The following is a 26,348-nucleotide window of genomic DNA, read 5'->3' as shown; positions in this document are numbered from 1 at the left end:
CATGCGACAAAGTAGTACCGTGTAAATCGCCCTTTTGACATCGGTGTTACACTAAGGTTCTTCCAACAATGATTGGGACCTATAAATAATTCGTTTAGAACCTTACGAATTATTTGTAAGCTTAGATGTTTTGTCCACGTTTTTCTTTTTCCACACAACTCACACATAGCCAGCAAAAATGTAAATGGAATATAGATTTGTCCCTATGAAAACCAAATATTTATACTCACAAAAACCGCAATGTTTTGACGTCTTGGAAGGTTTCTAAGGAGACGTTCAGGATATCATTATCGTGGATGTCACTACAAAAAAGAGATATGTGTTGTTAATATTATATTGATTTGATACTATTGATGCTTTTATGAAGTTGTCATTTCACAATCATAATGAATAGAGAAGCGGACACCCACAAGACCATCATTTGGTGTTCGTAGTAGCAGAGTCCACAATTTCTTCGTACCCCGCTATTGTGAACTCTCGCTATTACGGACACCAAATAATGGTCCCGTGGGTGTCCGCTTCTCTAAACATTATAATTGTGAAATAACAACTCCATAAAAGTATTGATCGTATCAGATCAATGTAATATATACAGATGTCACTATAATGTTACGAGCCAAAGAAGGGGCAAGTCTCTCCACAACATTGAAATGACAAAATCAGCTAAAATACCGTTGTCGTTGAATCGTTTATTATTATGACGAAGTCTCCAACAGAAATAGCTAGCCTTTTGCATATCTTAGCTGCAGTTTCAGATTGCTCTTTTTTTCCATCTGATTAGGCATTCTCGACGCCATTGATTGGCCAGCTGCTTAATAACTGTGGTGACGTTATTTCTGCGTAATATAAGGCTTCGCCGAGTTCGGGAATCGAACCCGGGTCACATAAGGCGTACAAACAAAAGAAACGCAACCCACATAAGGCGTCAAGTCCGAGAATCCAATCCGGGCCACATTGGTGGAAGTCGAGTTCTCTCACCAGCACGCCATCCTTGCTTCCAGATTTTATTATTCTTGTACTTTTATGACGTCGAGTAATCCGTCGATTTTCCAAACGTTGCTTGTGGTTCCTTGCTCGGGCAATTCGTCTTTAACGAATTTAATTTCTTTGGGAAGATTGGCCATAGTGACAGGAATTAACAATCCACCGTATTGAAATGAGGGGATTTCCCGTACGCTGATTTTTTCATGAGCCAATCTAAAGGAAATTTAATACTCTGATGGGCAGCCGGGGATTCGTAACAATTCATTCGTTTGTGCCAAGATGATTTGTTGAGGTCCTCTAAGATATTTTGTCTAAGATATTTTACTCAGTGAAGGGCTAACCATTGTTTACTCACAGAGACAAAAGACTCCTCATCCCCTTGAAAATCCGCTTGGGTAGTACTTTAATATGATTATTCGACAGATACCTTCAAAAACCAAACAAATTAAAAAGGTATTAAAACCAAGAAACTCGACACGCGCTTCAATTTGGTTACCATGTAGACACTTAAAATAATTCTGAACCATCACTCTCCATTTCGTTTAGAGGCGTACATGAACACCATTAACAAGTTTCCATTTTACACACACATAGCTAGTGTTCACTGGCCGGCTCTTCAATTGAGGTTTAAACAAAAGGAACTTTGTAATTCCCGCAACCAGGACAAATAGGGTTTCAGAGTCGTTTAATGTTTTACTGTGAAACTTTTGTTAGATGATTTACATTTGTATTGTATACTTTTATTAGTTTGTTTATCAATCAGAATTAGTCCAGTCTGGCAATAAAGGGCATTACTTACAAATCAAATAAGTCCACCAAGCCTCTGAACTGATCAGGATGAAGCTTCGATATGTTGTTTTCCTCCAATCTCCTAATATAGTTTTGTAGCAAACAACAAAATGTAACAGGTGAGTTGATTATGATGAGCAATAGCCAAGCTTACATGTTGTTACAAGTAACGAAACCTTTGCAAAGGGGGAATAAAGTAGTGGATACATTTTTTTTATACAGTTAGTTCTAGTTCGAATTGGTCTTGTTAAAATCTTAAACAATAAATTTAAGTGAGAATCGCTTGCTTAAAATTTATTTAGCCAGTGAAAACCTGTTTTAAAAATTTATTTCCGAATATTTTTTTTTTTTACCACAAACTTGGCAAATCTCGTTGAGATTCATAACACTGCAAAATTGTATCCTCCTTATGTCCTAAAATGATGTTATAACGACAATAAACTGTGCGATTAGATTTTAGCGAATGTTTATTTTTAAGAAAATATTTTTATTTCTCCTTTGTCTCCCCTCTATTCATCTCGAAGGTTGATGAAGGATGCAAAAGAAGTACTGGTACAAGCTTTTATATATCAAATAAAAAGCCGAAAAACCTTGTTAGTTTTCTGGCTAAGATTGATTTGGCAACAATTTAAATGAGTTTATCGAACTTTTAATTTTCTAGTTTTTTCGTCATATATTTTACATCGTATAGTTAAAGATTTACCGAAAACCTTGAGTACAAATATTAAAATTAAAGCTGTCCGATGATGCAATCATCGTTATCAATGCAAAGTGGCTGTTTCTTCGTGGTTGATTATAAATGAGTGAAAACAATATAACAGACATTTAGGGTCAGTTATTTATACAGAGTCTATCTTAAATCGCGGCTTAAGACAATCAGTGGGCCTCCAAATCTGTTGATAAGTGGTTTATTTTAAGTAGATAAATAGTTTTCTAGGCTGGGATGCAAGCGTTCCTGTTACTGTCAGCAGTAGACAATGTTTAGATATGACTGTTGGTAAAATTGAAAATGGTTAAGAACGTGATTTTGTTAAAACCGTTTAAACTGTCTTTTAATAATTGACCCTTAGTGTTCTTTGTGATTATGTAAATAACTTGGCGCGGATGGAGTCATCTTGTACGTTGAAAGCTGGTTTAAGATCTTGAATGATCAACATTACGTGAATTAAGCAGTCAAATTTGTTGCGGCATTTTTTCGGCACTGAAAAGTTGCTAGTTAAATTATTTTTTAGTATCCCGTGCAAATCGTTCATGTTCTTGCCTATAAATTGAGGAATAACGTAAACTGTGTTCGGCAACACGTTGATGTAAGTGTCGGTTGGTGTACCCGACAAAGTACATATCGCATAGACCACATTTAAATCGCATTGTTGGTTGATGATTCTTGGTTTCAGTTCCCTGGATTTTAACACGTCTCCGATTTTCCGGCTTGTGAACACAGGTTGCAAGCAAAAGCCAATTTTGTTGCCTAAGGACAACTGTTTCTTTGTGCTGTCTGCCGGTAAACAAGATGGGCCGATGGCTTAAGCCGGCGACAAGCCAGGCGATTTTATTCGCCGATCGCGACGAATATGATCGTCAGCGAAAATCGCAAGCGAGTTTCACCACCGATTGATGCGGACACACTTGGCGATTTTTTTTTCGCCGATCGCGGCGATGTGGCACTTAAACATTGTTCCCAGGCTCCATCTTACCGCTGCTACCCGACTTTTCGAAAAGTCATGTAATAAAATAGGCCATACTGATTAGTTGACTTTACTGGCGATTCGCAGCGATGAGCGTAGAAAATAGCGGGAACGAGCACACTAGGCGAATGCCGCCGAAATTAATCACCGATATCTGACATGCCAGATATCGACGATTTTATACGCCGATCGGCGTATAAAATCGCCTAGTGTGTCACCGGCTTCAACTCACGAAATGTTAATCATTCAAAACCTTAAACCAGCTTTGAACATGCAAGCTGACTCCATCCGCGCTAAGTTATTTACATAATCACATAGAAACTAAATGTCTATTATATTGTTTTCACTTGTTTATATTCAACCACGAAGAAACAGCCACTTGCGTTGATAATGATGATAGCATCATCAAAACGTCGGAAAGGTTTAGTTTCAATATATTATTACAATTCTATATCATGTCAGCATTTGTAATGTTTTTATGTATTTTTCTATACTTTTGAATCAATTTTAACAGTTTCGTGAGATTCTTCAGACATGGATACGTCCTATTACACGAACCACAAAGGGAACGATATACCTTACAGGACCAATGGTCATAACTTTGTCGTTATTGAAATACGTGGGCGGTGCTTTTTTATCCCCCACCCCTACCCCTTCCCTCTCGCCTGCCTCATCTGCTCCCATAAGGCTTAGAAACTCAAAACAGAACAAGAAAAAAAAAAACACAATCAATACAGCTAAAATTGGTTTGCATTTGTTGGTTTTTATCACAGTTCCTGCCTGATGCAGTTTTCCAATTTAGCGATCTAATTTTTTTATGAGCCAAACCTACTTACAGTATCTTTATCTTGGTCAAGTTCCTGAAGACGTCATAGGAGAGATTATTAAGTTTGTTGTGAGCCATCCACCTACAAAACATACTTACATTTTAGCTGTACAAATAATACAACTAGCCACAACTTAGCTTTAAGGTACTCAGAATTAAACATGTGGTGCTTTAATTAACTTGACCCTTAATCTACACCGGTAAGGGGTAAATTATGCCGCCGGCGACTTTGAACCTGAACAGCTTTTTCAATATGTGCACAAACTCCTTAAAAAATCTTTTGGCCCTTTCCAGGTATTTATATCGAAAAGTTAAGGTGTGATCGGTTAGAGTTCATTGAGTTTGATGTTACCATGGCAGCCAATTGTTAACAGAGATTTTTTTTTCAGAAAATTGTAAATACCCCGATGTTTTTTTTTTTTTGTGTTTTAGCTGATGTTATCTTTCCTTATTGGCTTTAATTAATTTTCTTTCAATTTCGGCGCGTTTCTGAAGTCTTGCGAAATCCAGAAATCAAAAATGGTGGATCCAATATGGCCGCCATTTGGTAATTATGATGTGTTTGCCGCGTCATATGACGTCATCACTTCTCGTTGCAGACCTCAAAGGAAACATCGTCGGACGTACTGTCTATTCTCCAGGCCTGATTGTCGTAGCTTTTATAGTTACGAAGTTATGGAGTGGGGGGGGGGGGGGGGGGGGAATAAATCCCCTTAAATACCCTCCCCCAAAACACAATGAATATAATGTGTTAGTTGGAATACATTTTGTCCGCTGGATAGCGACTTATTCAGTGGATAAAGTTATACGCTCTTTGAATAGTTGATTAAATAGTTAAATCTTTGAAAAAAACAGAGCCTTGATGACAGTGGATAATGCTTCCCAAAAAAAAAAAGCCAAGTCTTAACGTCTTTAGAGGCAAATGGAATCTATCGACAAAAAAAAATAATGGGGTATTTTTATCGAATTCCGCCTTACTGAATGTTTACACTTACAGCTGCGTCAGGTTGAAAAGGTTCCCAAAAATCCTGCGTGGTAATCTCTTAATATTATTGCGAGACAAATCCCTGTTGATCCAGAAAAAAATACAATTAGGAATCTAGCAAAACACACAGCTTTTCATAACAGTAAGATTAACATCGACTGAGTTTATAAACTTACTTCAGCCACTCAGCTGATATAAAAGTTACGCGTTTCTCTCCCAATCATCCAGCACCAAAGTCTTACTTGGCCCCTAGATAATTTGTTTCTTTTCATTCTAGTCGGTACAATTTTGATCATTCAGAATGAGTGTATATGCAGAATGAGTCTATATGCATTTGAATTCTTCAACTACAACATATAGCTAGGACACCTGGTGCACCATCTCGTGGCAAAATTATAAGTAACTGACATGAACAACTGCACTTATTAGCATTATAAATTTTTATTCAATATTAAAGTTACTTGTCTAACCCCCAAATCCACATTTCCTGTCCTCTTAGCCTGAAAACACATTAAGTTGAATATTACGCGGATAGATTTCTTGATTGGGATAATCATGTAAACTCATTTCCTGGATATTATGCATGTTACAGCAGTACTGTTTTGTTTGCTGTGTTTTACGCGCTATTCATTAATTATTTTAGGAGACTAAAACTATTGGAGAAGAGTAGAGCACATGACGAAACAATTTTAAGAAGATTTGATCTCTTGATACTCACAGTTCGTCCAAATTTATGAGATCTGCAAACAGTTCAGCATGTAACTTCTCGATATTGTTATCGTGTAACCACCTTCAAAAAATGAAGCGGAAATTTGGCCTATCTGATAATGACATTGCTTGAACAGCACTAGGTTGTATACCAGAAAGGAAAATAAATCAAAGGCAAGAAAACTATTACAACTTGCTGAGGCACTAAAACAAGATTAAAAATGTAGAAAGCAGGAAAACATAATTAAAACAATGAAACTTCTTTAGCATCAATAGAGCCTTGGGTGAGTACGAGATTGTTTTTAATCATTAATAAGAATACCCTGACCAACAGGTTAATAATGTAAATTGAGATTGACAATGACAGAGTCATTGTAAAAAGATAAGCCATATAACGATAGTATAGTCCCTGGGAGCTCGACATCATTTGAGCGTTGAAACATGACATAACTTAGTTTCATAACAGAGCATAACCCTATGTAGACGAGGAGGAGAGAGAGAGAGGGGGGGGGGGGGGAGGGGGGGGGGTGTGCCCGCGGCGACTTTGAACATTAATAACTTTCAAAATATTTAGGAAGACGCCCTGAAACTTTAGGACTTTGTCAGAAATTTATCTGAAAATTTTGATGTGGTTGGTTAGTTTTCATAGGCTTTGATGTTACCATGGCAAGCAACTTTTGACAGGCAGTTAATTTAGAAGTGTGGGAGACCGTCTGATCCTATTCGATCAAGTAAGCTTTTGATTTACTAGTGGGATTTTAATTTGGAACTGAAATCGATACGTTTGGCCCGGGTAGGAACAAAAAATCCCTTTCTTTTCGGCAGGAAAAGTTGGTAACTATACTAACAAGTGGTTATACTAACTTGAAGTTAGATTACTTTACTCACAGTTCGTCTAAATCTTTCAATCCACGAAACAGACTTTTGTTTAACAGCGTCAGGTTGTTGCTGTTCAATCGCCTGCACAAGCAACGAGCATATCAAGGATTACTGACTATTATAATCCGCGAATTATACTTGATTATTATCGAAATTAAAGTATTCAAATTTATTCTTATTCTTGTTTGTCGCGAGATTTGTCTCTGTATATTGTTTATATAAAAGCAGGAAAATAATAATTATATGTACAGCCACATCTTAATAACTTGTAGAGGATGTATTAAAAACCCAGGGAGACTAGACGTTATAATTTATGTCTAGCTTAAGCAGATAGAAGGTGTTCATTAAAAGGAGATATTTGATAAGCTCTGACAGCCTCATCGATTCTAAGATCTAATGCAATGGCTGCAAAGCTGCATGGCTTAACAACTCCCGTAGCCATTGTTCTCAGTTGTGTTTCTAAATATCAGTATCTCTTCCAAAGTTACGGTCCACAAACTACTGAAGTAATGACGTCTTCTTTAGCTTCTTAATTCTCAATTATATCCTCGGGAGTTTTTCACATAGCCCTTTATTGCGTATCAGGAGTTCTGTGCCCCGTTGTTTGAAAGCCAATAAACGCTAATTTGGTCATTATTCGTTGCCATAAGAATTGAAAGTGTATCGTTTACAAGGAAAAGAAAAGAATGCTACTTACAGCCGTAATAGCTTTGTGTTGTGGCTGAAAATCTTTGGTGGTAGGTTTTGCAATTTGTTGTACTGCATATACCTACAAAGATAAAATAACAAAAATCGCGATAAGAAAAAGGGAAGCTTAAATTGCAATGATCATGGAATAGGCCGGTTCCGAGTTGAAAACGAGGCTAAGTGCAAAGCCTTTCAAATTAAAATTAAATTTGCTTGCATATGAATGGAAACTAATTTTCATAATAAAAACTTTGCAGTAAGCTTCGTTTTCATAATGAGGTTCAAAGAAACTCAGAAATGGCCTATTCGAATCGTGTGTATGGTCTATTTTTTTAGGTTTACAAATGTTTATACAACACATCTTGTCCAAGCTGCAGCTATACAAAGTCTCACCATCTATTAAGTGCTCAATTTAAAGATAACAAGAATGGTGCAATTTAAATTCAAAAAAGCTACAGTCAACCATTTTAATCTGTTGTTATTGATTTTTGGCTTGCCAGTATGGTCGTCCAAATGTTTCAATATTCGCTAAGTTGTATTTGCTGTCGCTAAATTACATTCGCTATCGCTAAATTACATTCGCTGTCGCTAAATTGTTCATTCGCTGTCGCTAATACTTATTCGCTATCGCTAAATTGTACATTCGCTGTCGCTAATACTCATTTGCTATCGCTAAATTTCATTCGCTGTCGCTAAATTACATTCGCTGTCGCTAATACTTATTCGCTATCGCTAAATTGTACATTCGCTGTCGCTAATACTCATTTGCTATCGCTAAATTTCATTCGCTTTCGCTAAATTACATTCGCTGTCGCTAATACTTATTCGCTATCGCTGATATCCATTCGCTCTCGCTAAATTTCATTCGCTGTCGCTGAGTGTTTCCATTTCATGCGCTAAAAATTAACTCAGGGTATCCCCACACGGGAAAGTTTGTGGAAAGCCGCTAACCGCAGATTTGCATTCAAAAGCATGTGAGATCTCACGATGGCCGACGAAAAGGTATGGAAATGCTCTTCTGAAATTAAAATTTCAGATTTAGTTCGCTTCTAAGCCGTTCCTCAGTGAAAAGCTGGAGCTAGTATACGAAAAGGCTTTCTCCGGGGCTTTGTATGAGCTTAAAGTTTGGCTCATGGCACCATCGTGCTTCGTCGAGGCGGGAAAATACGTTCAGGCGAATGCAGCGGGACTCTGTAAAACGAGGATACGGACGGGCGGATGGCGGACGGCGGACGGCGGACGGCGGACGGCGGACGGCGGAGGGGGTTTAAAAAAAAAAAAGAAGAAGAAGAAGAAGAAGAAGAAGAAGAAGAAGAAGAAGAAGAAGAAGAAGAAGAAGAAGAAGAAGAAGAAGAAGAAGAAGAAGAAGAAGAAATAGGATGTTGATACTGTTAAATTTATTGGTTAATTGTCACCTTTTAAGAAATGCTAGCTTTGGCTATTTTTTTTTTTTTAATTTGAATTAATTTATATCTTATTGTAAGTCAAAAAGCGAAAACGCCGTAGAATGTTTCTTCTCGTTTTTCAACCAAATCAGTTTGCAGTGGAACTCCGTACATTAGCACAACACACCATCCAGCAAAACAACACATTCACATTCATCAGGAACAGTTACGGGATAATCTGATTAACGGGAAAAGTACTGTACGAGCTCTTGTTAGGCAACAGAGAGATTGATACAAGTTATCAAAAGATTATTTTAAGGTGTCCAAAGACTTATATGCGTAGGATTTGCGAACGTATCATTTTCTTCCCTTTAAATTTGCACACAAGCAAAGTTTTCCTTACAATAGGGGGACTTTTTTGATCGGGTTTTGCGTCTTTTCGGTTTTAATATTCATTGTGGATTTTGGTTTTTCCCTTTTTTGAACATTCAGTTTTTTTACCTGACAGAAAAAACAGGTTTTTTCGGTCAGTTTCTGGTTTTCCCCAGTTGCCTCGGCGGCGGCCTTCAGTCCCTAGTTGTCAGGGGTCGTCTTCTCCGTGAACTTGGTACAGTCGAATCTCGATTATCCGGACTCGTTGGGACTTGAATAAATAGTCCGGATAATCGAAAATATGAATATTAATGAGACAGTAATGTAAAGGAACGAAATAAAGTAAACAGAATTTAATTGTGAATAGACTTTTAAACTTGTCTAACCAACCGGTTGATGCTTTGAAGCTTTCGCGATCGGTCGACTCCGCTTTCTATTGCGCTGAGAAATGTTTCGCTTTCTCCTTAAGAAGCGGACCTGAAATTGGTGTTCCACTGCTGAATAAACCGAGGAATACTGTCTTTTCTAACTCGTGTTCCTCTACATCAGACATCTTGGCAGAACGTAACTTTTTCGTGACCGCAAACGTCCAAATCAGTGGAACCAATAAATTTTTCCCAGAGAAAAAAAGTGACATTTTTCCAAGCACGAGAAGTTCATGTTCGTTTCAGCGAGGGACCACAAAAAAAGTCGCGATCTTTAATTCGTCTCGATTGTTCAAGACATGCTCTGCTCTAAATTAAAACTTGAAAGGAAACGTCGCTTGTGTGCAGACTTCATGTCCTGGGAGGAAAATGACACGTTCGCAAATCCTACGCAGGGAAATCTTTGGACATCTTAAAATAATCTTTAATAACTTGTATCGATGTGTCTGTTCGAACAATAACCACGATTTCCAATCTATGCCTAACAAGAGCTCATACATTACTTTTCCCGTTTATCAGATTATCCCTAGCCTCCCACGCAGTCGTTTTTAGTGGGAGGCTAGATTATCCCGTAACTGTTCATGAAAATGAAAGTGTTGTTTTGCCGGATGGTGTGTCGTACTAATGTACGGAGTTCCTCTGCAAACTCAGACTGATTTGGTTGAAAAACGAGAAAAAACATTCTATAGCGTTTTCGCTGTTTGACTGACAATAAGATTTAAATTAATTCAAATTAAAAAAAAAAATAGCCAAAGCTAGCATTTCTTAGAAGGTGGCAATTAACCAAAAAATTTAACAGTATCAACATCCTAGCTATTTTCTTTTTTCTTGGTTTTTTTTTTTAAAGCCCCATCCGCCATCCGCCGTCAGCATCCGCCCGTCCGTATCCTCCTTTTACAGAGTCTCGCTGCATTCGCCTGAACGTATTTTCCCGCCTCGACAAAGCACGATGGTGCCATGAACCAAACTTTAAGCTCATACAAAGCCCCGGAGAAAGCCTTTTCGTATACTAGCTCCAGCTTTTCACTGAGGAACGGCTTAGAAGCGAACTAAATCTGAAATTTTAATTTCAGAAGAGCATTTCCATACCTTTTCGTCGGCCATCGTGAGATCTCACATGCTTTTGAATGCAAATCTGCGGTTAGCGGCTTTCCACAAACTTTCCCGTGTGGGGATACCCTGAGTTAATTTTTAGCGCATGAAATGGAAACACTCAGCGACAGCGAATGAAATTTAGCGAGAGCGAATGAATATCAGCGATAGCGAATAAGTATTAGCGACAGCGAATGTAATTTAGCGAAAGCGAATGAAATTTAGCGATAGCAAATGAGTATTAGCGACAGCGAATGTACAATTTAGCGATAGCGAATAAGTATTAGCGACAGCGAATGTAATTTAGCGACAGCGAATGAAATTTAGCGATAGAAAATGAGTATTAGCGACAGCGAATGTACAATTTAGCGATAGCGAATAAGTATTAGCGACAGCGAATGAACAATTTAGCGACAGCGAATGTAATTTAGCGATAGCGAATGTAATTTAGCGACAGCGAATACAACTTAGCGAATATTGAAACATTTGGACGACCATATGCCAGTAGCTGTTTTATCATTGAACGTTTTCGCCAAGTGTTGGCACAAGTAAACGTAAAGTTTTCCTGCTTATATTTCTATGAATTACCCTCAGAAGATGTTTGAGGTTTTAGCTTATACCTAATTATGATACAGAACACACTTCTTTTAAAGAAACCAATTTAAAGAATAATTTTCAGGCGGAGCCTCTGAAGTTTGGACCGTGCTATATAAAATTTTACGAATTACTTGGCATTACCTCAATCAGTTTTTTTGTTTAGCAAATGCAATAAACCATTGATCCTTTACGTAGCCCCCCGGTATCTGTTTAGTTATATTTTTTCAGTGTACAAAATAAGGCAAAACAAAAAAGATTTTACTTACAAATACGTCAAATTCCTCAAGCCATGAAACACACTTTCGTTCAACTGAGTCAGATTGTTGTCGTTCAAAAGACTGCATCGTTTACAAAGAAAACAGATCAAGTATATTAGCAAGGCAACTTCATTCAAAGATGACAACGTTTAGTATCGATCATGGTAAAGAATCCCATTATGAACACTGTGAATTACTAAGATATCCGCGTGGCTTTGAGTAGGGCAGTCATGAATATTCGCTTGTTGCGAATGGTCATGGGCTCTAACATCGCTAGGGACAAGATTTGTTCTGGCCACTGAAGGAGTGAACTGTAAGTTACATTAATGATAGTGTAAAAGGCTATAAGCGTTGCCGAAAGATGAATACTGTGCATTTATGCATCTTGTAGAATGACTTTGTAATTGATTTCAAGTGTCTTGAGCAAGATAATGTTAAAGGACAGTTCCTCCTTTTGCTACTGCGCATGCGTTATATGCATCTCAAGGTGGTCCGGAAATCTCGGGTTTCTTAAGAACGGTGCCTACTAAAACAAAAATATTTTTGCTCCGTTTATGATTGTGCAGATACGCAGATCTCAGTAAGAATAACTGGATTAAAAACTAAATTAATAAATGTAATGGTAACCAGTTTGTAAAAATGCTTCTATTGTTATGTCCTTTAAAACCTTTTAGGATTATTGTTAGTGCATTATCTTCGAAAAAGATAGGTAAGTAGGCACTGTCCTTAAATCAGGGCTCCTAAAAAAAACACCAAAAGACGTAGGGAAATTTGACAGTAAGTAATTTTAAAGTAAGCCGTTGAGCCGGTCCACGAAGAAAATTGTACTTTTAAGGTTGATACTACGTGAAAGAGTTGACTTTGCGAGACAGGAATTCGATGCTTTGTCTGCTTTCTCCCTGAGGCACGTGGTGTGGCAACGCGTGATTCGGGGAGCGGGCGGGTTCAAAGTACGAGACTTGATAGGACATGGGTTTTGTTGCATTTTATTTGAGCTGGCTCTGTCGCTGGTTTCATATAGAACTGCTACACCGTGCTGACGAGTTCCAATAAGAACGAAACAGCTGTCCACGGTTGCAGCCCTGTTTTGTCGGTTTCTGTCGGGTTGTTGTCTCGCAAAGTCAACTCTTTCACGTAGTATCAGCCTTGCAGTTTGTGTTACAGTTTATTTTTGGCTGATTAGGTCTCTTGTAGATCCTACGTCAACTGACAGCATTATCGTTCGCGGTCCTTTGCAGTTTTCACGTCTACTTTTAAGGTACCTATCCATGAGTTCTAAACAGCTTCCGTAACGAATTTTTCAGAGATTTAAGGGAAGGAATGAAAGCTAGGCTAACTCCAGACAACAAAATGTTTTCGTGTGCTCAAACTGACCTTGCATTGTTTGACCAAAGTTTGGTTTTTTCAGAGTAGTGGAATTTTACATGCCCCTTATTGGTTAATGTAACTTGATATAGAAAACTGTCTCAAATGTCGTTGCGATAATGAATTGCTGTTTCAATCAGTGTTATTAAGTGATGCAAATATGGAGCTTGATCTAAGAAGTGCCTTTGAAACGTGTTATTTTGTGCCTCCTACTTATCTGAAGTTTAGGTGGGAGTGTTTTGCCAGGTTCTAAAAATAGCATTTGCCGGAGTTGAAATAAAGCATCTCATATTGAGTGGAAAGTTTCTAGAGTCATTGTTTGTGTTTCGAGGGATTTTCTCGAGCGCTAAATTGGATCACTTGGCTGACGAACACAAAGAAAACATGTATAGAAGAAGATGATCGTGAACAAAGGGAACGACTGCAGATAACTCCCACTTTTCTGAGGATGCTTAAATGTGACTCGAAGGCGTTTCGGTTCCAAAAAACTATTATAAGACTACGATTTTTATTGCCAGAAAGTCTGTTTTTAATAAATTTGAAAGCTAAAGCGTTGAAAACTTTACAAGGCCAAGAAGCACCTTGGGCTAATTTATACGAAAAATAAATACCAATCAATAGGAAATGGATTTTTTAAGAAAAACCTGCTGGGAATTTCAAGAAAAGGATCCCCTGTCTAAACTGAATACGAATTTTTCAATTATTCACACATGGCTAAAATTTTATACCCACTTTTAATTTTGTCTATTTTAAGTAATTCTCGTTTCTGTTTTTTTTTTTTTTAGATAAACGCCGTTCACTTACATGGTGTCCAGCTTAGGATTGTTGTCAAATATTCCTGGAGGTAATTCTCGCAACCCATTGTTTTCCAACCACCTACAAAATGTAATGAGTTATATAACTATTTAAAAAGGGCCAACACAAACACATAAAATGAAAACAGTCCATTTCCTAAGGTAACCTGTAAATTTAATCTCCTTTGGAAGATGGACTCTTTGTTTATCCTTTTATGACATACAAGTATGCACTTTACCGCTGATAACTTGTTCGAGGACATTCTGTGGTGTCGTGTTTCAATCGAAAGCTGCATAATGGTTAAGTTGTTTGCGTTGCAATGTACTCTGAGAATTACAATTTAGGGCCCGGTCGCACTAAGCGAATTTTTGTATCTTCTAATTTTTGGCGGTCAAATTTTTTGGCCGACATTTTTGAACTTCCAAGTTTTAGTCTTCGTAGCACCACGAAAATTTGCAGTTCAAAAATGTCTTTGATTGACAGCAACATCAGTCATAAACCGCTGGGGAAAATGACCCTTCTTGTCCTGTTTAATACACCAGGACTGACAAAACATTTTCGCGCAAGACAATGGACACATTGGTTAACGTGACAATCTCTCGGCAACCCAGGACTGCATCAATTTCGTCGTAAAACATGCTTTTCTTCTTGCTTCTCTCGCTACAGTGAATGACAGCTTAATTGCTATACAAACAAACTTGGCCGCTTTGCCAAAATTTGGTCGCCTCCGAGGCAGCACTTCGGCGTCTTTGAAGATTGGCGAAATGTTGGCAATCCGCGAAAAATTGGCAAGTTTTGGAAACGTGAGGTCGCACTTTTTTTTGCAGTACGTGTTGACAGAGTATCACCTAAATAAACAAAATTGGCTCTAGTGCGACCCGGCCCTTATTTTGTGATAGTTAAGCGGAACAGGACACACAAAAAAACTTGAAAGTATTGATCAGTTCATGCGGATTTTCACTTAGTTCTTACGTCCGTTGTGGTTCAGTTTTATTTAGCGCATTTCTGTATTGCTTTGATTTCAGTGGGTCGTTGTTCGCGTGATAAATGTGCAGTATAACGCATCTCAAAGGTCTTGTTGCCGCTGGTTTAGTAAAAACATCCACATTATTAATTTAAAAAATTCAAAACTCAAACTTCAGACTTTAAAAATTCAAAAATCCAAAAGAGTTGGAAACACCAACTTATTAAGTTCCAAATAGATGTCTTTAATGTTGAAAGAATAACTGTTAACAATGCTCTTAAAAGTAAGGATAAAACTGATTTTTTTTTCATTCGGGACAAGACAGACAAGAGATGGTACATGTATCATCACCTAGGCATAGGAAACTGTAGTTATGTATAAATCCTGTTCACTGCATTAAACAGCGTTCTCACATTTCGTTATGTAATTTATCCACGTTAGTTTAAGGTGTGCGACTCTGGGAACAATAACTTACACACTGTCCAGCCAAGAATTCTTATCAAAGACGCCAGGAGTTAAGTTCTTCAGTTGGTTATTCGACAAAAATCTATCAACAAACAATCATAACTGAAAATTAACTCTTAGTTAGCGGGTTGATAAGCCATGTTTCAGCATGTACAAATGCCGTCGTAAGTTAGAATGAATACAGTAAAACTGCGCTTATATATCTCAGAGAGTGATTGCCTTTTTTGAACATTTAATACCTACATGACAACTTTAATATGTAAATTACTAGGTAACAATTATGATAGATATTTAAAGGGTGTTAGCTACCACAGATTGACATGTGAAACTTTTCGATTGAGAATAAGCTCCTACCACTAATATAAATTCTTTTTTCAGGTTGAATTGGAAATTTATTTAGTCAGATTCCATAACAGTAAAGCAATAAAAGAATGACGTAGCGCGACAAGGCACTCGATTTTCAAGATGATTCTCTTGATTCAGGAAGTAAAAAAAAGTGTATAAAGTGCTGACGAGAGCCAACGACCTGGAAACAGCTATCCACGGTTGCATTTTGATTCTCGGTTTGGTCTCTATCATGTCGCTGTCGTGTTAAGTTTTCAACACAGTCAGATCAGCCATGCAGTTATTTCAGTTATTAAAGTGATTGCATTCTGGTGGAGAGGAGGTGTCACCCACAATCTTAAGCTATCAAATAAGAGGTTTGGTAAATTTACTCACAGCCCAAATGAAAGCTCTTGTTTGTCCTCAGATTCTGGATTTAGGTTTGTTGGAAAACCAAAACTGTAACCAACAAAAACAAATAATACCGTGGTTTGATCATCTGTGATGATGATTAATTGACATTATTATTTAACAGATTGTAACACTGCCAAATATGGTTATGATACACTCAATATTCGTTGTCCGCACCCAACAGATATTTTGCGATATACATTTATAGGTCACATTCCACAGGTCACAAGTACAGGTCACTGTTGTACTGGTTCATAACCAAGAAGATTAGCATTCCCTTGGGATTAGCTTTTTAGTATGGAGTTTAGCTAGGGGTTTGGAGACTTGTTTAGCTTGTTTGTATACAGTTATCACAGTGACCGGTAAAAGAAACCTACCGAATTTCGTGTGTCACCTTCGACATGTTATGAGCAAATTTGAGTATGCGTCTTAACATTTTGGGCGTTTAGTCGACATACTGTAATCCACCTTCGGTGTCGCTCGCGTTCGGTCATCTGTGAATTGTTTAAGTCTGCTGTTTGGCAGAAGACAATAAAATGCACCTTTTATGTTTCGTTTGTGTTTGCTGTTGGTGCAGTTGTAGGTAAACCATACAAAAATTACATGCCCTTTTCGTTTAGAAACTTCAATAAATGACAACGATTTCTCTCCATATTATTCTTGTATCGATGCTAAGTCTGTCGCCACAGGGCCGTTGGGGAAGACAAATATTGTCTTTCAGCTTAGACAAGCCGTTAGTACCATGCCAATAGAACGTTTCCCTTCACCAGGACCTTTCTTTCCCCGAGAGACAAAAAGGTTCTGTTGAGTTCCAATCAACTGCTAATTAAGCATGCGCACACTGTTTCCTGGGTACAGCTCCAGCAAACAAACAAAAAAAGCAAACGCTATGTATATCGAATTTTTATACACAACTACGTGAAACTGTGAAGTTTTTGTAGGAATATGATGAATTTTCACTAAAAAAAAAAATGCGTGTCAGGGACAAGCACCCCAGGCCAACATTTCTTTGTTGGAACAGGAAAATCGTGATCTTAAATGGGATGTCCATGAGTATATAAAGGATTTCTTTTATGAAGTTCGCAGGTTTACTGACGTTGGTATCCTTCTGTAGTGCTGTAAATACCGGCGAGAATACCTTTTTCGCAAGGAAGGTATTCGGTAATTGATAATACGGCGACAAACCATTGCTAGTGCAACTAAGCGCCTTTTTCTCGTCCAAAGAGCCCTGTCTTTAATTAATCATTGACAGTTGGTCTGCCGCTTTCGGGACACTAATCAGGCACGTGCAAGTGGCACAATATCAGTTGCCTACCACAGGCCATTGTTGCAGCATTGTAAAGGGCTATCGTCACTTGAAGTTTTACTGCGTTTCCACAGAGATATGGGAACATAGCTTTCAACCAATCAGAGCAAGGGATCGCTAAAGGGAAGGGGTGTGATGTGCGGTGTGCGATTGTATACGCAATATTTTGGTCATAGTTTTTAGACCCACGGAACTTTAAGAGAAGCAAGTTCTGTTGTTTACCAAGGTACAACCTTACTCACATCCCCTTCTCCGTTCCAAGGAGATTGTTCTTATCAAAAACTCCTCGATGTAGGTATTCCAGCTGGTTGTCATTCAAATTCCTGTCAACATATAAACATAATTTGATGGCAACCATCACTTAACGTAACACTTGTAGTAAATTTAATAATCCGTTCTTCTCAGGCCTATCGTGTAACAAGATAAGTTTCTGCTTCTCTTGTAGAGGAAAGTATTACTTACAGACCTCTCAGTTGAGTAAGTTTATCAAAAACCCCTGCAGGTAACTTCTTTAGCTTGTTGTTATTTAAGTTCCTGTGAAAAAAAAAGAAAGAAAAAGAAAAAAATATGAAAACAAATAATTAACTAGTTTCAGCATTACAAAGACCTCTTTATCTCATCAATTACGTCAGCAGTCGATCAGTGTAAGTTTAGTTACAGAATATACAACTGTATGTTGAAATCAAAAATTGCTTTATTTTTAACACAGCGCAGCAGTTGATTTAATACCAGCCGCAAGCTGTAAGCAGTTTGTTTTCAAATTGCCATGTTAATAACGTCCTGATTTTCATGAGCCCTAAATCTACCAGATTTCCTTTAACATTTTACTTTTCCATCCCGAATTTTTAAATTGAAAAACTATGAAGAAGCACTTGCGTGATATTAGAACTATACAAAGTTTGTGAAATTTGATGGTTCGCTTTGACATGTTTGACAGTTTCCATCTTGTTCAACCAATCAAATCATTTGAACAATTCTAACAAGGATTGTGATTGGCTAATTTTAGCGTGCTTTATGAGAGTACAGATGCAGGGTGACGCTACTTCTGTTCGTTTGGCAAATGAAGTTTGTTTTGAAAATGAGGGTGAATGCGTGGGGAAATATAATGATTCTTTATCATAAAACAAGTTAAGAAGCCTCGACTGTGCTCTGTTCTGTTGTAAAACACTTAGGAAGCGGCTAGCACACTCAAGAAATAGGGAAAAACACTCGACTATGTCTCGTGTTTCCCCCCTACACTTCTTTCGTGCCCTAGCCGCTTCCTGTGTGCTTTACAACATAACAGAGCACGATCGAGGCTTCTTTATTTGTTAATTTTGGAACATATGCCTGCCAAGAAACGGTTACTATAATTACAGCAAATTCAATAAATTTTGACCGATCACACCAAGTTGTTTCCAGGCCTCTTCTTTTCATCAATTATTTCAGCACCCAATCTGTGTACGTTTACTTACAGAATCCACAGTTTTGTGTTGAAATCAAAAACTCCTTCATTCAAGACCTCCAGCTCATTGTTGGCCAAGTTACTAGGAAGAAACGATAGCAACGTGTGTATAATTATAAATCTACCCAATAATGTTATTGGATAAACATATGAGCCACAACAAACAACAACCTTGAAAGAATCCAGTTGCATTCATGCTTGTTGTTGTTGTTGTTGTTGTTAAAGACTCCTGGACTCAAGACCTTTATTTAGTTGTTACACAGAAACCTTCAATTGAACAGGAACAGTACTGTGGGGAAAATGAGTTCTTTAATGTTTGATTTTCCGGTCAGTAAGTATAGAAAATCATCTACATTACTTGCGAACTCTTAATAACTGATTCGTGGTCACAAGTCAGCGACACAAGTCAGCGATGGTTCAAAATTTCATTTTTGGACTAATAAACCTTCCCATCATCAACATCAAAAATAATCCAGTTTGTCGAAGATTTCAGCTTGAACTTGAAAGATTAATTTTATTAAGGGGAAATTTCATTCCATTTTGTAACGCTGATTCACCTCTCTAAATAGAATACTGAATTAAAAACCTTGCAAGACACTACAGGAAGACTCCTGAATAATTTAGGATGGGGTTGTGCGGTGTGTCTAATGAAACTCTTAAACCCTTAAACCTTAAACTGATGAATCATTGTCTTTCATCTTTTGTGGCAGAATGGGTGTAGTGGGGTTGAACCTTGCTTATTCGTCCCCTAGTCTCACGTTTGCTCTCTTTACCTCTTCTTTCCACGCTTGTGGACATGTTCAATGAATACTTTAATTGCCTTTGTCTTAAAAAAAAAAATTGTTTCTCCAAGAGGCAGTTAGCCATGCAACTTCCCGCCAAACAAACGAAGGCAGTGGCACAGGGTTCACATACTTAGGTGTGTCATTAGCATTGGTTGTCCTGTGGTGCTGCGTATGGACTGACGGACGCACAGTGGCGTCGTAACCAAAACCCTGATTCCAAGCATCGATAGGATAATAATAATAATAATAATAGTAATAATAATAATAATAATAATAATTATAACAATAACAATAATAATAATAATAATAATAATAATAATAATGATCGTTTATTCAAACTTTTTGCAGCATAAACTGAATTACAAGGCGTGTCGTTTATAATTACATACAAATTTCTCGGAATTATGACATAAATATTACTGTTAATGTTAAGACATATCATATTTCGCTATTTTAAACAACATTCTGCTATTTGATGGTGCAAAAATTTCCAAATCTGTTAGTTCTTGGGGAAGCAGGCACGAAAACAGATTCTCCTGTTCTAAGGGCATACGGTCTTGTGTCCGCAACTCTCGGCACTAGGTCGGAAGAAGAGTAACTTCGCTTGAGAAATTTTATACACGCATCCTCCCTCCTCTGGCACAGCAAAATTAAGCTTGACTTCTTAAGCGCGTCCTCATAGCACAGAGAAGGAAAACTAATTTTTAGCGCCCTCTTTTGTATTGATTCAATTTGATCACTTAAGTATTGCGTGAGGCCAGCCCAAGCGGTACTCGCATACTCTAAAACAGACCTGATCATACTGCAATAGACAAGAATAAGCTGCCTATCAGTTAGTCTGCACTTCTTAAGGGCGCGTATTGCATATAGCCGCTTACTCCTTTTCTTTACAATAAGATTGACATGCTCGTTCCATGTTAAGTTATCGGACAAGTGATAGTGTATTTTGTTACCCATGGTACTCTGCGCAGGCGCCGGAGCTGCACTATAAATACATGTATAATGAGAGCAAGGGTCCGATCCTGCTCGACCTTAAACTGGTCAACAGCAGAGGCAGCATTTGCTTGAATCAAAAATTTAAGATACTTAATTACCGTCTTCTCAAAACTGAATGTGGTTTAGGATGGCTCACATTCAAAATTATGAACCATGAAATTTTAGTGGTAAGAAAAAAGAAGTACGCTACGAGCAGCAGGCGATGAGCGTGACTGATGTTCTTACTACGTTTTGACGTCCGCTGTGCGTTATTACGGTACAGTCCCACAGCAAACTGAAATCTGTCGGACGATGAGATAGTATCTATTGTTTCATACAATAACTACGTCAGATGATGAAGTCGACTGGTTACGCGGCACCATTTATATCACGATGGTCGGCTGTGATTGTTTTCATTCCGATCCTCGCTGTTTCTAGCGAAAGAGGGGAGTTCGTCTGCCCGCTATGAAGTGTGTCAGATAATCCGCTACAGAATCAGCTAACCGTGGGTTGCAGAGTTTTGCTTATGTACTGTTTGCAGCAAAATTTACATCCGTGACTTCTCTTAACGGCCGAAAGTCAAGTAAAAAACGATTGAGACCTTTCCTGAGATATTTGGACGTCAAATAGCAGAATTCTTAGCCAGGACTACAGAAACGCACGTTCGCCATTTCATCGCCGCCATGGGAGCAGGGATGGTGCAGTGGTGAGAGTACTCGCCTCCCACCAACGTGGCCTGGGTTCGATTCCTGAACTCGGCGTCATATGTGGGTTGAGTTTGTTGTTGGTTCTCGTCTTTGCCCGGTTTTTTCTCCAGGTACTTGGTTTTCCCCTCTCCTCAATAACCAACACTTCTAAATTCCAATTCGATTTGGAAAGTGTCCCAATTAGCGTTCAGTGCTCAGCCAAATTTCTTTTCTAGGGCAATCATGCAATTAACAAATCGACGGCAGTTTTCTGTGGTCTTTACTATTATAGACCATAAAATGACGTCATAAAATGTTCAAAGCTCAAGTGGAACCACAAGCCGCGGGCGAGTGGTTTCACTGCCAAGTTTTGAGCATTTTACGGCGCCATTTTATGGTCTATAAGAGTATAGACCATAGACTGAAACTGACAGTCCCCACCCTGATTTTAGCGTTCATGTTAATGTAATGGAATCGAAAGCTCAATGCGTTGAAAGGTACTGATTAATCACAATAGGTTGAAAATTCATAGAACTTTCAAGTTAATAAAACGAACACAAAATACGTATTTCATTTAGGATATGAAAATCCGTTTTTGGGAACTCAATTTCACTTCCCTGTAATCCATTACCACTAAACTTAGCTCGAAATATGCTGAGAATAGAGCGACTATTGCACCTCATAGCAAGTTTTGCGAAAGCATTCACAAATTGAATTAAAAAGAAATATCACATTTGATTGAATGAATTTCGGTTCAATTTGTCGTAGAAAGAAGATAGATAATTTTATTTGGACACGATAAATCCTTCAGTATACAATGACCAGAAATGATAACTGGACAAACTAACTACAGCACGATAATGCACGGAAATGTGTAATCCTTAGCCCGTGATTAAAAAATCACGAAAACTAATGTGTACGTCTTTTGATTCAGTGTAAAAAGGTAATGAGCTTCATGTACACGCCGAAACTCAATCGCAAATTAGAATGATTAAGAATGTATGACATGAGGTCATTACAAAAATTAGTAAAACCACTACTTAATACGAAGGATTTTTCTATAGTCGTGAATTGTGAGTTAAAGTTCCTTCAAATGCCAGTTGTCAGTAAAATTGAAGAATACTTTCCAGTTTTCAGTAAACCATTGCTTCATCGAACCATGGATGCCCCATGAAAATTATAGAGAGCAAGCGAAACGTAAGAGTTCTCCTGGGGCAACAATAACGTTACGAGTTTTGTTTAAACAAAAAAAAAAAAACAAACAAAACAAAACAAAAACAAGTACAGGAGTTTTACTTACAGCAACCGCAGCCAGGTATTGTTATCAAAAACTCCTTTTGGCAGTTCCTTTAGCTGGTTGTTATTCAAGAACCTACCAACAAATAACCATACCCTGATGGTTACTATCGTGTGACATATATTCGATATTTAGTTTAATGTGTAAGATACTATTGCTTATCGAGGATTATCTTAGAAAAACAATGACCATCTTCTTGAAAGAATATGTTAGGTCCTTTTCTTGAAGATTTAAACTGAGGTTGCAAGATATTTCTAACTAAGATCCGCGGATAATGCGAATATTTATTCTTGATTGTGATCCTTATGTAGTTTCGGTAGCGTGGCTATTCCGCACCTGAACTAACAGAAAATATTTCAATTGCCTAGGTAAGCCAATAATATTCCATTTCGAATTCATTTTTCGTTCTAAAGCATACTCCCAGTAAGTTGTCAACCTAACGGGGCGAAAGCTCTTGCCGCCCCTGCTTAATCAGTCATGTCTTTGGTTTAATGTAACTGATAGCAGATACACACGTATCCAAAAATAAAAATAAAGAGAAAATAAGAAACGGAGATATAAGCAATATAAGGTAAGAACCAAAATGAATAAGAAGACTATTTAATACTGGAAGGGTTTCCGGTAGGTGTTTTAAGTAGAAAGTTAAGGCTGTCTCAATTTTAGTTGTCACAAAATTCCAAGCAACCTTTTCAGCTTTCAGTTACAAACATAGCACTCATCCTCAAGCAGGTTTGCTAGTTTTGAGACGTATTATGCTAAATGCAATAAGAACAAGCGGTAAAATTTAGGAAGAAAAACTGGTTTAATATACGATCTGAGTTCTCTATCAACATACTCGCGCGCCAATTGGTTAAAATCGATAACGTGTTTTTCATTACGTCACTACACCACATTCAGAAAGTTCAGTGTTGGCGATAACTCATGGAAATCATGCGCTATTGCAAATGGCTTGGGGGTTTGCACAGGTTGGAGATGAGGAGATCAATCAAATCATCAGTGACTCGATTCCAACGAACACCAAGAGACAAACAGCCTGGAGTGTTGACATTTGTAAAAATAAAACTGAAACAAAACGACTGAAATTTTGTCTGTGCTTTTCTGTAAAACTTATTTGTCGTTTGCAAAAACCAGGTGATTTCCCCATTCGGGCTTTCTGAAGCGTAAGCTTTTTAAAAAAAGAACCTTAAAAAGCTGAATGAAACTATAGTAAAATTACTGTTTTTCTTTTCGCTGACAATCTAGAATGGCTGCAACTGAGATAGAATTGACATAAAAATGAATATCAAAAAGTGTCAAAAATGGTTTTGAAAGAAACGCAGACGTTTCGGGTATATAACCCTTCTTCAGTGTGGAGAGAACCGTTGAAATACGCTACCGGGCACACACGCACGTATATGACTAGTAGCGCGCGCATGCATTAAAAGTTGCAATTCAAATACAGCTAAAATTGACGTTAAGGTGATTCCGTTGAATTGCATTGCGCATCCTTGCTGCGCATAATTTTTCGCGTCATTTAGCGCGCGCACGAGCGCGCGCACGCACAACATTACGGGATTTCCTTGAGGTTAAGCTCGGCAGGAAAATAAATGGTCCTTTTCTTCTAAACAAGCACGGTGACCCCCATTTTTTAATGCATCAATTTAAATGTCATACGGTTGACCACTATATATCGCGATTTAAAGAAAAGTTTAATACTCTACTTTGAGATATTTTTATTTGAATGCTTTAAAAAGCACGTATTAAGGTAGTGCTGCTTACGTGCACCCATAGCAAAATCTTTAATTTCTCTCATAATCTTTATTCCAGTTCAATTAAAATAGTTTGTTGTGTAAGATTAAAGTAAATTTTGTTGAACTGCTTCGATATTTTAATGCAACAAATTAATTTTTTATAGAAATGATAGTTCCCTTTTCTGATTACTAGCGTTCCTAATATAAACCTCGTGGGTCATCTATTTACTATAATAGCCATCCAGGTTGCACAAAAACGAGCACGGTGACCCCCATTTTTTATTGCATTTTTGTAATGCTCATAACATAGTCATGAACTGGACCAAGTCTTAGACAATTTTTAAAAGTCCTTCTTTTTCAACGGAATCACCTTAAGTCAATCCGGCTGAACAGTTCCAAGTTGGAAAGTTAACCTCATTTCCTTTCACCGTTCATTATTTTCAACTGAGATATCCGTCTTAAGAATTGGAGAAAAACTTGAGTGCAGAAATATTTGCCGAGCGACTGAGTAAGTCTTACCAAGAACTAAAACAAGACGAAGGAAAGGACTAGAGCCGTTCAGCTCATGCAGCAATCCCGGGAGCAATAAGAGAGGAAATCAACAGTTACTTGACTTCAGAAACAGTTGGAAAGACATTTTCTATTATAACTGATCCTATTTTCAAACCGGCAAACAAGTTCTTGAATGCGAAACTGAAAAAAATCAAGGAAAATGGTACGTCTAAAGTCAAACATCATGCTAATATTCAGCTCGAGGACATACAAAAATGCTACGAAAGCGGTGTTTTCGCTGGCGATTCGCCTATTTCGTTACTACAGTAAGGGTGAATTGGTTTAATATAAACCTGCATTTGATCTGCCGAAGAGAAGGAAGAAATGTTTTTGTTTTCAAGAAAGACGCACGTTAAGTTGAATATGTTGAAATGGCCTAGCAAGAAAAAACAAAAAAATATCCTGGCTGGCTTAGCAGGGCTGTCAGCTCTGCCGTATAATCCGGGAGCATCCAGATTTTGAACCGTATCTCCCGGTCTCCAGATGTAGGACTGTAATGTCCAGATTTTGAGGCGTTTCCTCTAGTCTCGAGATTTATGTCTATTTGTGGTAGACTCGGTTTCTGACACATAAATCTAAAATGTGCAGCGTTGTTTCTGGTAGTGTTTAATGTACGTCCCCCCTTCCTCCCCCCCCCCTCCCCCCCCCCCCTCCACACACACACACTGAACCCGTGAATTTTGCCTTGCTGGGACGCCTCTGTAAGGCGCTTTGTTATTGCTGGCTGAGGAAGTCATATTCTCCATATTTGAAGACGTTTGAGGTTGACAGCCCTGGCTTAGTTACAAGGCCGACGAAGCGGACCCTAAAATGTTTCCTACTGGTGAAGCCAAATGTCCAGTTCAGTTCCTAAAACAGTTAATTCAGGTTCTTAATCCAGGTAAAGCGGCACTGTTTCCAAGGCCGAAAAGGAAATTAATATGTGCTGGCGATGAAATCTCGGCCTAAGAAGGCCTCGTGCAGTATTGAAAATTTCTCGTTCATTGTACAGCCTAGCCAGCGTGTGCGTGTATTTGTAAACAAAACACTCACAACAGTCTCTAACCCATTCATACTAATTAATACTACCTGTATTTTCACATTTATTGCATCCAAAATTCATATCTGTTTAAACAATTTAGTCATATATTTCATGGCTCATCAACTGCCCTTGGGTTTCTTTTAAATTTCTTACACAAGTCACTAGTGACCATAAGCGCCAAAAATCAGGCCTACGGAAGGTATTGATATTGCATAACGCGACATTATGCAGACCGCTTTCTTGGTCACTCTATGTGGTCTGTGTCTTCCTCGTACCGATAACCTATGACCTGTCACCTGCTACCTTGTCGACGGCAAGCTGTGACCTGTAACCGGTTTTTGCTACTTACACCTTGCATGTTTCAGCAAGTCTTCTCTTAGCATGGTAATTTCTTCTGATATCATGGCATACTGCCATATTTTTTTAATTTGTTTGCTTATGTCTCTCGATCAATACCCGTAAAGGTATATTACTCAATATGCTCGCGAAGAAAACAAATCGAACGATGAATTAATTCCAGTTCAAACTTTGGCATTCATAAGCTGATCATGTTATGA

At 38.0% G+C, this 26,348-nt stretch overlaps 1 protein-coding gene across 2 annotated transcripts in view; it reads right to left on the bottom strand.

Annotated features, from left to right (window-relative positions):
• LOC146454419 (uncharacterized) overlaps positions 1-18,904 on the bottom strand; it is a 241,301-nt gene extending 222,397 nt beyond the window's left edge. The window contains exons 1-15 of one of the 2 annotated variants that reach the window (XM_085095546.1): positions 18,756-18,904; positions 17,764-17,835; positions 17,544-17,624; positions 15,981-16,043; positions 15,271-15,342; positions 13,841-13,912; positions 11,681-11,752; positions 7,554-7,625; positions 6,866-6,937; positions 5,988-6,059; positions 5,280-5,351; positions 4,295-4,366; positions 1,784-1,855; positions 1,340-1,411; positions 231-302 (exon numbers count right to left, since the gene is read on the bottom strand). In XM_085095546.1, coding sequence (XP_084951672.1) covers positions 231-302; positions 1,340-1,411; positions 1,784-1,855; positions 4,295-4,366; positions 5,280-5,351; positions 5,988-6,059; positions 6,866-6,937; positions 7,554-7,621 — 572 coding nt within the window. In that variant the 5' untranslated portion in view covers positions 7,622-7,625; positions 11,681-11,752; positions 13,841-13,912; ... (3 more) ...; positions 17,764-17,835; positions 18,756-18,904. The remainder of the gene's footprint in view (positions 1-230; positions 303-1,339; positions 1,412-1,783; positions 1,856-4,294; positions 4,367-5,279; positions 5,352-5,987; positions 6,060-6,865; positions 6,938-7,553; positions 7,626-11,680; positions 11,753-13,840; positions 13,913-15,270; positions 15,343-15,980; positions 16,044-17,543; positions 17,625-17,763; positions 17,836-18,755) is intronic. The other variant, XM_085095545.1, reaches the window with a different exon arrangement.
• Between the last annotated feature and the right edge of the window lie 7,444 nt (positions 18,905-26,348).

This window comes from Pavona decussata, unplaced genomic scaffold (assembly GCF_977016875.1).
Source record: "Pavona decussata unplaced genomic scaffold, jaPavDecu1.1 SCAFFOLD_302, whole genome shotgun sequence".
NCBI classification, from domain to species: Eukaryota; Metazoa; Cnidaria; class Anthozoa; order Scleractinia; family Agariciidae; genus Pavona; species Pavona decussata.
The sequence above is the reverse complement of the archived record's forward strand: the minus strand, read 5'-3'. Positions and strand labels throughout refer to the sequence as shown.